The 17,356-nt window shown below is 44.5% G+C and overlaps 1 protein-coding gene across 5 annotated transcripts in view; it reads right to left on the bottom strand.

The window, feature by feature from the left end:
* The window catches only part of CIAPIN1 (cytokine induced apoptosis inhibitor 1), a 169,119-nt gene that overhangs the window by 92,528 nt on the left and 59,235 nt on the right, over nt 1-17,356 (bottom strand). For all 5 annotated transcript variants that reach the window (XM_085639167.1, XM_085639166.1, XM_085639164.1 and 2 more), the window contains exon 2: nt 14,473-14,631. In XM_085639167.1, coding sequence (XP_085495293.1) covers nt 14,473-14,629 — 157 coding nt within the window. In that variant the 5' untranslated portion in view covers nt 14,630-14,631. The remainder of the gene's footprint in view (nt 1-14,472; nt 14,632-17,356) is intronic.

Genomic DNA, 17,356 nt, shown 5'->3' with positions numbered 1-17,356 from the left:
TATGATGAAGCATGACACCAAGGGCCCTTTTGGTGTGTGAGGGGTATTTAAAGAACTAATGTGTATTCTCCACGACCGTGGGATACATATTGAGTAATCGAGTGATCTTATACTCGTGGGTGGATCCCTTTGTTTATGTACAAGAATCCCCGGCCTCCAGCATCTCTACCTGCCAAGTGAAGCGTCCTCACCGCATCCTCTGCACCGTGGGCCTTTCTTGCGACTCCTATGGCCTGTGGGTCCCCTCGAGGGTCTTCTTCTGCTCCAGTGGGCTCCCCACCTTGCTCGTGATCTGACTCTCCTGCTTGTGGGGAGTCCCTTGGACCTTTCTGGTCCCAACATTGCTGCTTCTTTGCTTTCCACGCCAGTTGCAGCTGCCAAGGCTTGTTGATGCTGCCGCCGGACACCCACCCCCTAGTTCTGGACTTCAGATGTGGGACAACTCGTGCACAGCTCCTGGTCTTCCTCGGCGTCACCTGGTCCTCACATCTGAAGCGACAAGGTCGCCATCAACACTTCTGAAACCATCCGTCATCGGTGGGCATTGCTCTTCTGTGCCTCCTGGTCACCTCCAAGTGGCATAGACACTGTCCCCTCTGCTTACAGGTTCTTCACTTCAAGAATCCAACCTTGGATTCCACCAGACTCTTCCACAGTCTTCTCCAATGGCATCTTTTCTGAAGTCCTTCATTGTGGTCTACGACAGTTTCTGATGTCACTTCGCCCCTATGCGCCCAGCTTCCCTGGTGTAGGTATCCTGGTTCCTGTGGTATTCACGGGTGCGGTGACTCTCCACCCTTGTGTCTTCCACGGGGTTACTTCAGGGTCCACTAGGAAGGGTCCTTTTCCAAAACTGCCACTGCGACTTCCCCGTTGACTTCTATTGGACGTACGGCTGTGTTTCCACTCTGCACACAGCCTCAGTGGGGTTCCTGGGTACTTATCTTGGGTGGCTGCTTGCGTCCCCAACTCCTCTGAGTTACAAAGCACAACTTTCCTTTCTTTCTTCTTTCATCACTTCTTTTTTCCCTTACCTCCTTATCCTATGACTCTTCTTCTTTACCTCTTGATATTTTTCTATCTTTTCTATTCTCTTTGTGTTCTATTTTTTATGTTTCCATTTGTTTTCTTTCTCTATTATTTCTTTCTTCTTCATTCAACAGCTTTTTAGACTTTATTTTGTCCTTTCGATATTTCCTTTATCTTCCCCTTCCTGGTTTTCTTCTTTCATTCCCTCCTTCTTTAAGTCATCATTGAGAAGCTGGGCCCACTTCCGGTTAGTAAATGAGAGAAAAAGAACGTAAAATTTCATCACTATTCGAGTGTGTTCAAAATCTGAAGGGACATCTAATAACAGCCTGTGGTACTGCACCTTTTCCTTGCTTCGTGGAATTTCTTTTACTGCTTATGCTACTGCTGGGATATTTTATGACAAAAAACGAAATCTAACAAACATTATCATTTGCAACACCAAGACCTCAAACTTTCACCTATCCAAGACCTATTGCATTGCAAATGCTCATCTTTATTATTTTTGTGAGGTGGCTATGATGTAGGCTTTTGTTTCTGTGTCTCTTTACGGAGTATTTGTGTGTGTGTTCGGGTACTGTGGGAGTGTTTACTCGCTCCTTCCTGGTGAACAACTTATCTGTTGTCAGGCGGTTTGGCACACGACGTGGTCGATCCGACGATCGCTATAGGGCACCCATGAGCTTTGTTTATGGCTTGCAGGGAGCACACATTACTCGTAGTCAGTTTTTGAAGTTTCTGTACCCGTTTTTGTTCTCCTCAGGCAGCGGTGACTCGAACCGACCGGGAGATGATTATCTTTTCTGCCCGCTCCTGGAGTACAATGCCCCTACTCGGGGGCTGAAAATCTTTTTAGCATGCTATTCTCGTAACTCCCCCTGCTGTGGTTTGCCCCTATTGCTTTTTAAAGTGTCCAAAATCTGCGCTGGTCATCCAGCCACCTCTACTTCCCTCAAATATGCAGGGTCACCTGGATTATGAAGGGAAATAGGAAAGACCCCTAGATTTAAATTGGGGAGAGGATTTATTTGTGGCTGGGGATGCCTCTATATACAAAGCAGTAGCATCCATCTTAGCCCCTACTGAGAAGAAATTGGTTGTTCTGGAGCGCAAACGTAGAAACCCTATTTTTCCACCGAGTGATACTACGCAACCTACTCCCAGTTTTCCAACTCAAACTAAATCAGGGGAAATTAGCCCTCGCAAGGCTACTGCTAAGCGAAAACATGCCAAGGGGGTTGATTTAGAAGCATTTACGAAACTCAGAAAATTATTTCGTTCACACCATTTATCTTCCAAATCCATGGCTCTTCCTCCTTGGGATTCTTCTGCATTTCTTTGGGGTTTGGATTTGCCTTGCCCATCTAACCCAGATTTGCCTCAGGGGGATGTTTCAACAGTAGATTCAGATGGAGATTCTGGACATAATAGACCATGATGCCCCTCTGCGTGCCTGATCATCTCAAGGGTGGGGAATGACTCTACACATACTCATATCTCCATTTCGGATATGCTTGACCCAGATGACATCCTTCACCCCTGTTCTTCAGATTGGGCCCCCGATGAGAGAGTATGTGGCAGGGCAGCTCCTTAAGCTTCTGAAAAAAGAAGCACGCAATTGGCTCAGGGTGGAATGCCTCCATCTGTCTCTGGACAGGAAAGTGGCATGTACACCTGAGATTGATGTACACATGACTATTATCCTAGCAAAATATATTTGAAATTCTAAAAAATCATTGATCGCTGTTGGCGTTCATACCAGGATAAGTTACTTGACATTGATGGTCCCTTAATAAAAGTTCATGATATGGCAGAAGAAGGAAAAGAGGCTTGGTTCTCTAATAACTCCTGACATCCTCCCTGCAGATTATGCCATTTCTACAGAGCAACAATGCTCAGTCTTGGTGGATCCAAAGCTAGGGCATCTCTCCGCCTATGATGCTGGGCTGGTGGTCTAAGGTATAGTATTTGGAGATCCTCTCAGTAAGGGCCTTAGGACGTTTGTGGCCACATTCACTTTCTTGGACAAAGCTCAGGCATCCATTCAAAGATTATTCAGCACAAATGTTTTCGCAGGTGCAGGTAGTGGTAGAGGGCGCTCGTTGTCAAGAATTCCTGTCATGTGAGGGGAGGAAAACGGTAACCAGCGAAAACGGACTACATCTCCCAGGATGCTTAGCGGTTGAGAGGTTATGTAAACAGGAGAGCTGTTACATAACTCAAGGAAAACACGCCCTTATGTAAACAGGAGAGCTGTTACATAACTCAAGGAAAACACGCCCTATAAAGGGAGGAACCGGGAGGTACAACGCTGTCGGATATTGTGTTTACACCGACGTACCTGCTTCGTGAAGAGCAGTGTTCCGGAGTGGTGCTCCAGTAAGGCAAGAACGGAGGTAGGTCGAGTCGTTACTCCCTGGGCCGTGTCTTGCCCCATCGTCACCTGTGAAGGACCCGGAAGCTCTACCGGTCAACCATTGAGCTTCGCTTTTTGACTTGGCTGAGTCAAAGCGCAGTGGCGCTTTTGCTGGTTGGAGTCGTAACTCCCAGCCCGACCAGAGATACAGGGACTGCCAGCTGTAACGCACACCAGGAGGTGTTTGCCGCGTTACAGACTCGGAAGTCCACAGGATCGATCGATCGAGCGGCTGCTCTCGGTTCAGTCTTCTTGCTTTTGATTGGGGTATCGGTGACGCATCACCAGGAGGTGACTCCGCGTCCCGGTGCAGTCTGAGGAAGAGGTTGAGCGGCTGCTCCCTTCAGGTAGAGACCCCGGCTGGGTGTTTCCCTGACTCCTCGATTCTCCCCAACACTCTTCGTGCCCCTCACAGCCTACCGATTGGCATTGTCGGCCATTTCATTTCTGCCCTCTGTTGGCATACGCCGGGTTCGGCGTATATGCAGAGGACGGTTAGGACCATCCGTGCTGTGGGCTGGTAACGTACTTAGCCTGGAGGATTCCAGTGACTATAACTTTTGTTTATTCTTTGTATTATTTTTGCCTTCATTAAAATAACTAACCCTTCACAAGTGGTTGCGTCCTCATTATCGTGTCTGTTAAACGATCCTGAGACGTTCAGGGCGTTACACTCGTACAGCCGTTTCCCCCAACAATCCCTTTCTAGAGGTCAGGGTTCAAAGAAAGGACACTGGCAGGATTTGAACCGATTTGGAGATTTCTTCCCCTCCAGAGGCCAGAAACATCTTAAAGGAGGTAGAGGTCAGTTCCCTGGAAGTTATTCCAATACCTCTTCCACAGGTGAATGTCATCCCTTCTTCCCAAGTAAAAGCAGGCGGCAGGTTGGCAAATTTGGCTCACAATTGGAGGGCTCCTACAATGAACGGTTGGGTACTCTAGACAGTCAGAGGTTTCGACATAGAATTGTTGGAGTCTCCCAGGCAAGGCTCTCGCCCTCTAGGTTTTTCCGCTCACGATTCTGTCCTCATTCAGGAGGATATTACTTCCCTTCTCAAAAAAGGCTCAATCATACTGCACCATTCATCCACAAGTTTCCTAGGGCAATGTTTTCCTGTTGGAGAAACGAAATGGAGGCCACCGTCCAGTTATCAATTTACGGGCATTCAACGAGTGGTTGGTTTCCGCCACTTCAAAACAGACGGTATTCATCTCTTGAGGGATCTACTTCAGCAAGGCAACTGGATGGTCCAATTGAAACTCAAGGACGCGTTATCTTAATATTTCCATTTACCCTCCACATTGGAGAGGTCTACAATTTTCTGATGGGTGGGGGACACAAACTTACAAATTCACTACTCTTCCATTCCTTCTCTTCTCGGCTCCAGGGTGTTTCATAGAAGTGCTCAGAACGGGAACAGCATTTCTTCGCGCTCAAGGTGCTGGCCTAGTAGTCTATCTCAACGTTTTTCTCATTTTGAATCAGTGCCGCTTCTAGAGAGCCTGGAATTTGTGAACAACGAAGCAAAATCCATTTTTACTCCCACACAATTACTTTTATCAGTTTTGTAATCAACTCGGTGCAGGCAATTCTCAGTCTTCCTATCAGGAAAATGAAGATTGCTCATCTGGTCGGTCTCTTGTCTTCATCAACTCAGGCCATATTTCCAGGAGATCAACATTACAGGGTCCTTCAGCAATTGAAGCCACATAATTTACGAAAGGGCCTCAACTATTGGCAGAAGGTCTTACTCACGCACGAGGTGAAGGAGATGATGAGCTGGTGACTTTCAAACATGGAAGCAAGGAATGAGAGAGTCATATTCGGATCCAGTTTAGATTTAGTTATAAAGTTGGATGCCAGCAGTAGAGGTTGGGGACACCGGTGTGCAGATTTTTCCACAGGAGGGACAAGGTTCTCTTCAGAGAGTCTTCTGTAGATCAACCATCTGGAGCTTCTGGCGGTCTCTTGCACTGTGAAATGTTGGACCAAGTACAAGGTAAGTTTGACGATGCTTCTGAAAATGGACACGTGCTCATGGTACTCTCCATACACCTTCTTGGAGGGACAAGATCCTAGTGGATCTAGCCAAAAGCTTCTGAGAGTTTTGCCCAAAGAAAAATCTCAGTGGCAGCAGAATACCTCCCTTGGGTGTACAACGAGTCTGCAGATTGGCAAACCAGATATTTTTAGGAAGCCAGCGTGTGGAAATTCTATCCGGAGATTTTCAAACAGACTAGTGAGCCTCTGGGGCCCCTTCACAGTAGACCTCTTTGCCTCCAGACTAGATCACCAGCAACCAAAATACTGCAGGTGGAAGCCAGATCCGGAAGCAGCGGCAATGGATGCTTTCCTACAAAATTGGTCCAAGAAACAAGCTTATGCCTTTCCCCACTTTCCATGTTGATGCGTCTCACAGCACATGTCAGGAGACAACAAGTGGCTCTGATGGTGGTGTCTCCAGTATGGAGGTGTCAAGTGTGGTTTCCAGTGATGGTGTAACTTTCTTGGGATTCTCCTATTTCTCTAAACCATCTGCCAGATTTCCTGCATGATCCCCTAGGGAATCCTCATCGTCTGGTGACAGAAGGCACTTTATATCTATGGTGTGGTGGATTAAAGGGAATATTGGAAAATCCCTGGCCTTTCGGAACATGCTTTTTTTTCCCTCCTATCCAAGTCATGGGCAGACGGGATGGTCAAAAGATAGAAATTGACGTGGCCCAAATGGGTTCGTTGGTGAATGCAGAGGGACAGAGATCCTGTAGGGTCCGATTTTGTCGACATCCTCAATTTCTTGCCGACATCCTCAATTTCTTGCAGAGTATTTCGCAACAAGGTCCAACTTACAGGTTGGTAAATCCGTTCCAATCGACTATCTCAACTGAACAGGCTTCCACAATTGACACCCAAGGGAGAGGCGCATTCTCTGATCGAGAAACTGCTCAGGGTGATTTGTCTGTCGTTACCTCCGGAGCCTAGGTATTCGTTTTTTTGCAATGCTAATAAAGTGCTCAATCTTTACTTATCTAGGCAAAGTAATACATTCTTGTGAAGGAAGGAGTTGTTGTCTAAGCTGGCAATGCTCCTTTGCCTAGTCTCATGCAGAAGAGTATCAGATGCTAGAGCATTGGACACAACAGGTAGGTTTCTTACTCCGGATGGGGGGTCATAGTCAATGTTTGTAGGCAGATGAAGTAACTCTAGTGGTGTCTTATCCAGCTTTTAGTGAATCTCTTAAACGGTGTGTGGTCAAATGTATAACAGCTTATGAAAGTATGACAGCAGAGCTCCATCCTGCAGGTGAGAAACAATTACTGATATCTTTTCGCCAACCACATAAAGCAGTTTCTTCCCCTACCATAGCCAGGTGGGTGTGTTAGGTTATGCAGGAAGCTGGGATTGATTCCAAGAGTTTTGGAGTACATTCTCTCAGGGACACCATGGCTTCTAAAGTTTTTCAACAGGGTGCTACATTGAAAGACATACTGATTGGGGCAGACTGGTCTTCTGACTCCACATTTAAGAAGTCTTATTTTAAAACAGTTAATGATGCTGCTGCGTTAGTAGGCAGTACACTCTAAGCTAGCTTAATCCTCGCCTTCGGTCCCGCCATAGAATGAAAAATTTCCTAGCTACCGTGATGGAAAGTTTCAATTCTATTAATGACTCGGAGACAAGGATCATCCCTCCAAGCATGATCAATTTCGATCATCCCACCTTCAGTAGTGCATCATTAAGAAGTCTTTCATTGATAGTAAGTATATATTCCTTATGTGTATTAAAATGGGATTACTTATTTGGTGTTTGTTTTTAATCTAGGCCATATTTTTCTATTTAGTATTCACTTTTGTTATGGTGGTGTATGATTTTTCACACATCTGATGCATTCTATCAATACAATTTTATTCCAATGGGTAATGACTCAACTAAACAAGAATAATCTTTCTGATGGAAGCGGCATGCGTCGCACGAAGTAAGAGGGGGCATGAACAATGAAGCAGGACTTTGCAGACTGTACTGAACTGATATTGGCTGGAAACAAGTTGTTCTTTTTCCCCATGTTTGTTGGGAAATGTAGTTTGGACCAAAGTTGTTCTGTTTGGCTTCTGGAGAAAATAAAGAAGAAAGTACAGCAGCACTCTCACCTCTGAGTCCAGAACAGGATTGAAACTTTCCATCAAAGTAGCTAGGACATTTTTAATTGCTTCACATTTAGAGAAATAAAAATAAAAAAATCAATTTTACATCCTGCTTCTTTATTTACATACACTTTACTAATCTGTTAATATCATTTACTTTTCTTAACAGTCTTGTACTCCATGAGTCGGCGTTGTGGAGGCTAAGAGGTCCCCTGAACAGAGTTTAGTAACAGCTGCTAAAGAACATTTACGTAATTCTAGTTTTTGGGCAATTCCAGTTTTTGGGTAATGTTGTTAAGCGGTTTAAGCCCAGGCACAAATCAACAGTCTGTGTGTTTACCTCACTTGTGCTACTCTGGCTTCCTCCCCCACTCTGTGCATGGTTATGGGGTGTGCCTCACATTTCGTTAACTGCAGTCCATGCATTTACCTGGCTTGTGCCTTGCTCGGCTTGCACTCACACTCCAAGTTGTGTTATGTCTTGTAATTCTTATTTGGTGGCCGCAGTTCTGTGCAAGTTGGAACTTTGAGTTAAAGTTCTCGCTACCATCACTTTACAAAGACATTGGAGAGGAATCATTTTGGGAGTTTCAACCCTTCTATGTTCCTGGACATGCCTCCCGACATCCTAGCTTTTGGTTACAATAAATCTCAGTGCCTATATTGATGTCCAGTGGGTCAACTAATGTAATTACAGAACAAAGTGCATATTTACATACTGTTGAAGAAAGGCATTTTATCTTTTAAAGTACCAAAGAGGAATTGCATATTTTTTTGCCAACATTAATTTTATCAGCCTGGGCGAAAACAGACATTTACAGAATATTGCCAGTATTTAACAGCAGCAAGTTCTGTCTGGCACCTTCAGTGATCTCCAAGCGGTTGCAGATTTATATTTACAGCGATCTGCACGCTATCAAGAGGTCAGCTGACTCTGCAAAGTGTACGCCTTTATTCCTGCTGGATCTTTTGTGCAAATGGACTTGGTGCATCTTTTTGGTGCTCTGCACACTGCTTATAAAACTCATCCACTGCATTCTGCATGCTAATCAGCACTTAAGAGACTCAGCGAACCTACTCTTTTAAACCTACCGGTGTCTTTTGTCTTTTTCTCTCTGTACTTCAGTTTATTTCCTGCATTATATGCCTGTGGAAATTTGCTACTCCAGCATCACCTTTTTTGAAAGATCTTGAGGAATTATTAATGAACCCATTTTTATATCAGATCCTTAAATGCTTATTTAGGGACCATAAATGGTCACAGGTATAGGCCTGACAGAAAAATGAACCTCTTTTCGTATCACCTAGGGGTCGAAGGTCAGAATTTAGTCAAGCATTTACTTGATTGGAGAATTTAGTTGTCTAGATCGCCATAAATCTATTAGTAGAGTGCAAGGTCCCAATGAATCTGTCGATACCCGTGTCATTACTTTGAAGGTGTTGATGTTTAATTTCATGTTTGAGGGTTTCAGATTGAAAATCATATGCAATCAATTAGTGGCCAAATGCAATTCTAAAAAAGTTCACGAACACTTGATAACTTGAAAAGTGACTTCTGATAAAACAGTAGCTATTGCTAGGAGCAGTGAGAATTTTCAGGCGTATGCCAAGCAACTGGACTCAGTTCTATAGGTTTTGCCAAAGAGTTGTCTTTTTCTAAACAGGAGAGGTAAATTAGTACAGCTCTCTGTCAGAAAAATTAGACAAACAAAAAAAAAAGTCATGTGTTACCATAGTTGCTTATCTGCACAAGCCCAGTGGCAAGAACTGTTCAGCTGTTGGACAGGAGTGCTGGAAATATAGCAAAAATGTTGATTTTCGACAGGTTGGGGGTGATAAAAATTCATGAGTCAGTGTTGCAGTGATGAGGTTTGAGAGAAGTTAAATTAGCTAGTTTTGATGGCCAGTTGTAAAGTTGAAAGCGCCCATGTTACTCAAGGTTTAAAAGGATCCACATTTTGTACTAAGCAATGATAGTAAAAACAGTGATCTTGTTGTGGAAAATGTGAAATATGAAAATATAGTGCAACAGTAGACACCAACAGAAAGCGTTGCACAGCTGTATGTGGTGAAAAAGCAGTGGATGTTGGGACTTTTAGTTTAGATCCAGTAGTTCAAATATCAATTAGAGTGGGGGAATGCTGTAGAAAATGCAAAATATGAAAACAGCGCAACAGCAGAAAGTGTTGCACAGCTGTACATGGTGACAAGTCACTAAAATTGCATTTACCACAAATATACATGCATTCAAGAACGCCGAACACCAAGGGGTCATGTCACAAAGAGAATCTAAGAGGGACCGTACTCCGACTCTCTTGGCTTACTGCCTTTTATATGCTGGGACTACCTGGACTTACTAACCACTGACTCCAACGCTACTAAAGACATAGCACATTACCCTTGGACTATTTTCCTTTTATGTACACAACCACGATGACTACAAGGGATATTATTGTGATTATTACATTTTGATTATCCACTATTATAATTCACATGTGGCTTATTGACCAGCAATTTAGTCTGCCTTTTAACATATTTAGCGCTACAATTTACAGCCCCGACGAAGTCGCTAAACCGACAAAACACGCGTTGGCTACATGAACAGCGAACAAGATCTATAAATAAATGATCTCTGCTGACGTCAAATAATTGGATGATTGTATTTTTCATATGGAACAAACTTTCTATCCTATGCCACTGTATAATCAATAGCAACTACTGTACGGAATATAACAGTTTGTGTATATAGTGTGTGCCCAAGGTTCACTAATGTAGTATAGGGCTCCTATTGTGGGGGTCTCACCTTAGGAGCGTAGGGTAAACACTCCTACCTTGTGCGCACCACTTCAAATTTCTCCTTTGAAATATTGTGTCCTACTATCAGGTGAGCATCAGCCTCTAGTCCCCAAATTTACCCATGTGTTTTTTCTATAAATGCATTCAAGAATGAAGAATGGGTGTGAAGCAGTGTTGGAAATTGCAATAAAGGATATGTAGTGAATTTGGCTAAAGTCAAGGGTCACAGATGACCTAATGTTCCGTATGATCAGCATGTATTAATATACGACTGTTTGGATGATTTTCTTTTGAACTTTTGTAACCCCCATTGTTTAACTCTGAATAAAAATAGCTGTCTGTGATGCAGCAAATTGAGACCGGCTGCCTGTCTGTGTAAAGAGGGTCGATCTCCCTGTCGTGACAGTAAAGAGCTGTCTTTACATTGGCAAAGAGGAGTCTGTCTTTTCTTCATTTTTTATGTTTTTAAGATACCCTACAACAATCTTTATGTATTGAAGCTCTAGGATTACCATAATTTATGTGGTCAAATATAAGGCACATTGGTTTTATAAACTTTTTTTAATCTGAGACGTTACTACCATAGATTTTGAGGAAATTAGGATATACCTCGTTGGATAGTTCTGGTCTGATATTTTCTTCAAAGTTATTAGAATAACAGGGAGAGTGAACATTGCTAAGAAAGGAATGTTGTGGAGTGGTAGCATCATTAGGCTGATTTGGGTAGGTTATCGGGCCTGGAAAAACGTTTCAAGTATCCATAGCAGAGAACAGCTCTGATAAGGTGTCGGTTAACAAATTCTGCCATACCTTTGAAGAAAAATTGGGCAAAAGTCAAGGAGTTTGAGCACACTATCAAATTGCAGTGAGTTTATGTGCTCAGCAAACACAAGTTAATATATGTGATATAAAATGTGCGAGGCAATCTGTGTAAAAGACATGGGCAACTGGGATATTATACAACTTGTAGATGCCACTTTGTGCTTTCTCCTATAGTGTTGGCTAAAAAAAAATAATCTAGAGAACCAGGTCTTTGCATCGATCTTAAAACCTTGAACAATGCCATTTGGGTAGAGAGTTTTTGTCTTCAAGATATGAAAGCTCTTACCATTACGGTGGGTCAGGTCAAATGGTTGAAAAAGGTGAATCTTTGTACCATTAGGTAGACGTTGATGTGGAGTCTTGCCATCTTACAGCCTTTTTTACACTTGATGGCATATACTAACTCTGCTGCATGCTAGTCCCTCTAGCATCAGCAGCTGCTGTTTCTCAGAAAGTTATGCCCAATCATTTTAAGGATTTAGATTTTATTAGTGCTTTTCAGAATGGCATACTGATTTTCACTAAGATGGAATCTGAGCATGATGCTGATGTAGTAAAGGTATGATCCATCATACAAGGCAAGGGCATCACTCTAAGGAAGAACAAATGCTTTCAAAGCAAATTAATTTGAGTATCTTTGTCATATGTTGACACAGCAAGATGTAAAGTAAAAAGATTTATTTGAACACTACTTAAGGTCAAGGGCCAACTCTGTTGATTTTCAGACTTGTGTGAATTCTATGTGAAAATTTTGAAACACCTTATTAATTTAACATGGTGTTTCAGAATTTTACTTATAACGGTAGTGAGATCTTTGGTTCGGACAGTGTCAAATCACTTTTGATCCTATTACAAAAAGTATACCTTCTTCTCCAGCACTGCAACTTTATGCGACAGGTCAAGTGACATATGTTAAAGTTGATGAAAGCTTGTACAGACTAGGAAATGTGCTTTTGCAATGTAATGGTGTGAATGAGATAACATTTGGCTTTGCTTCAAGAACTATGAAAGACATTGAAAGGAACTACTCTGTGATAGAAAAGAAAGATGCTTCTTTGTATATAGTGGGGTGGAAAAATTCAAAATGAATCTTTGTAGAAGACCTTTTTTAGTAGTAAATGGTCATTGACCATCAGTCGATATTCTGAGTTGCGAAAAAACCAAAAGGTCCCCTTCTGGATTATAAATGCTCTCTACTAAGTTGTTGGCACATTTCGGGGGGGGGGGGGGGGGGGGGGGTTGGAGGAATGTGAAAGCAGCTTTTCTTATCCAGATTTGCTAGAATGAGGATTTGGATGTCAGAGTGATGAGGAAACTGAAAAATGCTTCACTGCCAAAGCCGATATTTCTGAGAGGTGTCTGGACATGAATGTATGGCCCAAGTTGGATAAGGGTGTGTTTTGATGAAGGTAGTGGTGACCACCTTGTACTTTAGAAAAGTGGTCCTGACCAGGATTCAAATAGGTGATAATGTACATATAAAGGATTCACTGCTAGATAGAAAGGATGATTCTCAGTTTAGGGAAGCAGTGCAAGTGAAGGACCGGGCACACAGCGGGCAGGGCTGACAGCGCTTATTCGTGAGCAGATGGAGGCTCAAGCTTTCTTTGTGCAAGTGGTCATCTAGTGGAACGGAGAGGCGCTCAGGGCCACTGTCACTGTGAAAACATGATGCTTTCAAAGCAAGTGTCATCTTACATGAATTCAAAAGAGAGATAGCTAGCTGAGTTCCAAATGCAACACCAGCAGAGGCAAGAGAAAATCGAAAGTCTAGCCAAGGTTGCACAAAGGGAGGTACTCCTGAAAAGTAGCGACCGAATTAAGAAGAAACGCTCCTGCAGTTCAGTAGCACTGCAGATACTGGTTATCACAGTGGTTCTACACACATCTCTGAAGAGGGTACATCCTGCTAAGCTATCATGTCACAAGTGTAAATCCGTGCAGATCATGATGGTGCCACGGAATTAAATATATATAATACACAACAAATAAAAAGCACAGGCCAGAAGATAAAAGGGTCACGTTCTGGATTACAGTTTGTAAAGTGTTCAGACAAAACCTTCTGAAAGACTGCTAAGTTATGCTGAGAGGTTTTATTCAAAGTCTGCAGGACTGAATCAAACATGCAGATTTAAGAAAATAAATATATATCCACATATGCGCACTCCCCACCCCAGTCAAGTTCAGGCATTCTGTTTTTTTTCTTGTACATATAGGAGAGGCACCAAACAGCAAATCTTTGAGACAATGTGATAATAGAGATCAATGTAAGTAAGACAAAAAGATCCTCTGTTGGAGTGTTTTCCCTTTTTATTTGTGCTTCATTTCACACATAGGCAGAGAAATGTGCAGCCATGGCGTTTCGCCAACATTTGGCTTCTTCGGGGCATCCAGGAGTGTCCAAAAAAAGAGTTGCCGATTCTAATACTCGTCGTATACTAGCACGTACTTCGCGCTGAGTGTTTGTTTGATTCGGAAAAGTAGAGTACCTCAAACGTATTCCGCATGTGTACATGCTTGGACCAGTAGCCCTAGGGGCAGTCAGATTAAAAGGCTTTCAATGAAATATATGTACCAATGTTTCTAATGTGCTACCATTGGTAGCTGGACGCAAGAGGTTGGCAACAGTTCTGCCCCCCACACAAAGTGATTATATCAGGTACTGCAGCACTGAGTTCCCTGGTTGCAATAGTCTGTTCATTCTGTTTCTTTTGTGCCTGTGACTTGGGCCCCTGGAGCCTGTATGGAATCCATGGTCAGTAAAATTCTTCTGAGTTTTGCCCTGCTCGAGTGAAATACATGGATGAGTTCATGCTGGAGACTACTACACCACAGAAGCAGAGGACATATGAAAGGACGGTGTTGCAAAAGAAAAAGAGCAAAGGACGAATAAACTCTGGGCCTGAGGTACAGACGGGTTGCTGGTATCACACATTATATCAGGCTCCGAGTAAGATACACTGACCTAAGCTCGGTGGTACTGGAGCAAAAAGATTTTTTTTTATAATGGGATGTATATAGGGATGTAGCGCTGTAGACATCAATAATTTAAGTTACTTAAATAAAAACACTTGGGCTACAAACTGGCACATCACTTGGCTGCTTGCTAAAAAACATGCCTCAGGGCTCAGTACTTTTATTTTATTAGTGGACTGGACATGCTCTAGGGCTCAGTGCATAAATAATAGTTGTTAGGCACTGTTAGATGCCACAGTTCATAGGGTTTTGAGTGCTCAGAAACGTAGATCTTGGGGCTCCAGACTTACACTGAATTATCTGCTCGAGATTTTCCACAGAGACGCGTCCCTTATCCTGCACAACTCCTTGAATGTTCAGCACCAACTCCTTCAGGGCCTCCACCGAAGAGTGCTTATCCCACACAACGGCCACGTGATGGCCTTCTGCAACACCAAACTCTGCCATACCTACAACAAGAGAAGGGAGGTTAAAAAACACAGTGTCAAAGATTAGCAGACCGAGAGTAGAATTATACTTGAATGGACCCAAGGCCTCTGACCTAGATATACGACTGACTCTTCTTCACTAGTGAGCCATTCAAACGGCCTTCGCCTCACTGACCGGAAATGCCACATGGCTCGACACCTAGCCTTTCCAACATGCCATTAAACTGTCTATCTTGCCCTATGTTAGACCTGTCAGCCCTTTGGGTGGTCCCTCCTCATCATTATTTATTTTGTCCCACTTTTGCCTCAAACCCTGTTTGAATTTTTCCTTTTTGGGAACCACCAGACTTTTTAGTGTTGCTACAGATTCAGGGAGCCATTTTAGCTACCCCTGAAACTTCTGTCTGAGGGCCTGAAGCACAAAATGGTGGCCTCCTATGACATCACCAGCATCCACTGGAACCTACCAGCACCTTCCAGAACATTCCTGAAGATTCCAGCACTTGGTGACAGTTGGAAACCGTTTAGAATGTTGGGAGGATAAGAGAAGCAGTTGGCAGTTGGAGCTGGCAGTTGGCACCTGACTGGTGAAGAGAGAGGAGCACAAGAGTGAAGGAGGAAGGAGTGAAGCAGCAGGGGTGGAAACTTGTGCCTGGAGTGGGGTCCATAAACCCACCCTTGATACTTGTCCCAGCTGATGGATCCCAGCCTATAGCCCTGTGTGGGAAGAAGAAAGAAGAAAACCATCCTAAGGACCTGGACAGCAGGAACAGGCCTTAGAACCAAGAAAATAGCAAGACTCTGACCTGAGAGTTGGTTTCCCTGGAGCCTGGCGTCGAGTAGCCGAAGACCTGGAGCCCGAGGTGGAGAAGCGGCGCTGACTGAGGTAGCAGACGTCGTACCCGGAGCCGCCTGAGGTCGTAAGAGGGCGCCGGCGGAGGTCGAGTGGAATACCAAGGGTCGAGAAGGAGGTGAAACCGAGGTCGAGCGAGCGGCGTCATCGGAGGAGTGAAGTCCGCCCTCCGGAGTCGTCGGAGACCGAGGTAGAGGAGCACCGGAGGTCGGGAGTGAGGATCGCACTCCGGAGTCGCCCGGAACCTGTGAGGAGAAACACCGGAGGTCGGGGGTGAGGATCGCACCCCGGAGTCGCCGGAAGTCGACAGCGAGGCCAGGCCGGCCGACGTCATCGGAGCCGAGTGCGCCATCGGACCGGAGCCGCCGAAGTCGACATCGTGTGGAGACTGCCCGACGCCGTCGAATCGAAGGTAGAGGTCGAACCGAGGCCTCCGACATCGGACCGGAACCGCCTACCGGCGTCGTCAAAGAACTGACACTGTGCCGAGGCCGCCGAGACCGAACCGGAACCGCCTCACGGCGTCGACCCGACTCCAGCGGCGTCGGAACATCAGAAAAGGGCAGTAAGTGGAGTAGAGGGCGCCTAAGGCCCTGTGGAGACCTGAGAGACTACTCTAAGGGGCTAGGGAGGTGCTGAAACCCACCTGACTGTGCCTGGGGTGAACTGGGACTATCCTAGAGAGGTTCTGTGGAGAGGGAAGCCAGGGCATTGGAATTTCCCCCCTTTTTTGATCTACCTCAGTTTAGGCCTCAGCCTTTGCCTCAGCCAGGGAGTAGCCCCCCTCAAGCCTTCCACACCCTACAAGCTGTGCCTGGGCCAATTCAGCCCTGCAGAAGTGAAGTGTCATCTGATTACAGGAGTGTTATTGTATACTGCTAATTATTTATTGGGGTTACTGTATTTATTAAGGTCTTATCTATTTATTGCTGCACTGAATTTCTAGGTCCACAGGACTTGTTAGTGTACAGTATTTATTGGGACAGTATTTATTGATACAGTATTTATTACCTCAAAGTATTTAATTGTCTGTATATATTGCACTTGTATTTATGCCCTGTTATTTATAATCACCCCTATTTATTTCAGCAAACAGCAACTATTTATTTGACCTGCTATATTTAAGAATGTATATATTGTGATTGTTATTTATTTTCCCAATCAGCAACTAAGAGAAGAAAGATAAAGAAAACATATTTTCATAATTTTTACGGTGTAGAGTCGTTTTTGGAGTGGATGCACGCATGGTTATTGTATGGGTATATTGTATGCTTAGCACTGCGCCTGTTTCCTGACCACTCGAGCCAAGCTACCACAGTGTGTTGCGGAAAGGTCCACCACCGCCCTGCGGAGTGGGAGTGGGCCGTTTCCAACATAAATTGGTGTTCAGTGGTGGGATAGAGCTGTGCCTACATATACTCAACAATAACTGTGGGTAGTCCATAGGCCTACACCGGGAGTTTTCTCACAGCGGCCTTCCTAATTGTGGGTTTTTGTTTTTTTCCAAATTTACTCTGGTGGTGGGAGGAGGTATTACTAAAGGTACCCCCCTGCATTGTTACTGCACAAAACCTGTCCTCTAACCTGAGTGGGCAAGATGGAGTTTGTTCTTGAAGATTTAGAAACATACACTGTGGCCCAACTCAGGGAGTTTTGCCAGCGAGAGGGGGTGTACTGTCCCCCAGGAGCGAAGAAGGGTGCACTTCAAACCAGCTTAAGGGCTTGGGGGGAGGCACGCAGGGAGAGCAAGGCTGAGGAGGAAGACAGGGATGGAGAGCCTGACCCCGAGGGGGCTGAGATGTACCAACCTGAGGTGGGGAACCTGCCAGCAGGGCCCAGGACACTCTCTAGGGGGGGCAGCCGTGCCTCTAGTGGGGGCTTATCCAGCGTGGA

This window comes from Triturus cristatus, chromosome 12, assembly GCF_964204655.1.
Source record: "Triturus cristatus chromosome 12, aTriCri1.1, whole genome shotgun sequence".
In the NCBI taxonomy this organism is placed as follows: domain Eukaryota; kingdom Metazoa; phylum Chordata; class Amphibia; order Caudata; family Salamandridae; genus Triturus; species Triturus cristatus.
Note: the sequence above shows the minus strand (reverse complement) of the source record. Positions and strands in the feature narration are given on the sequence as shown.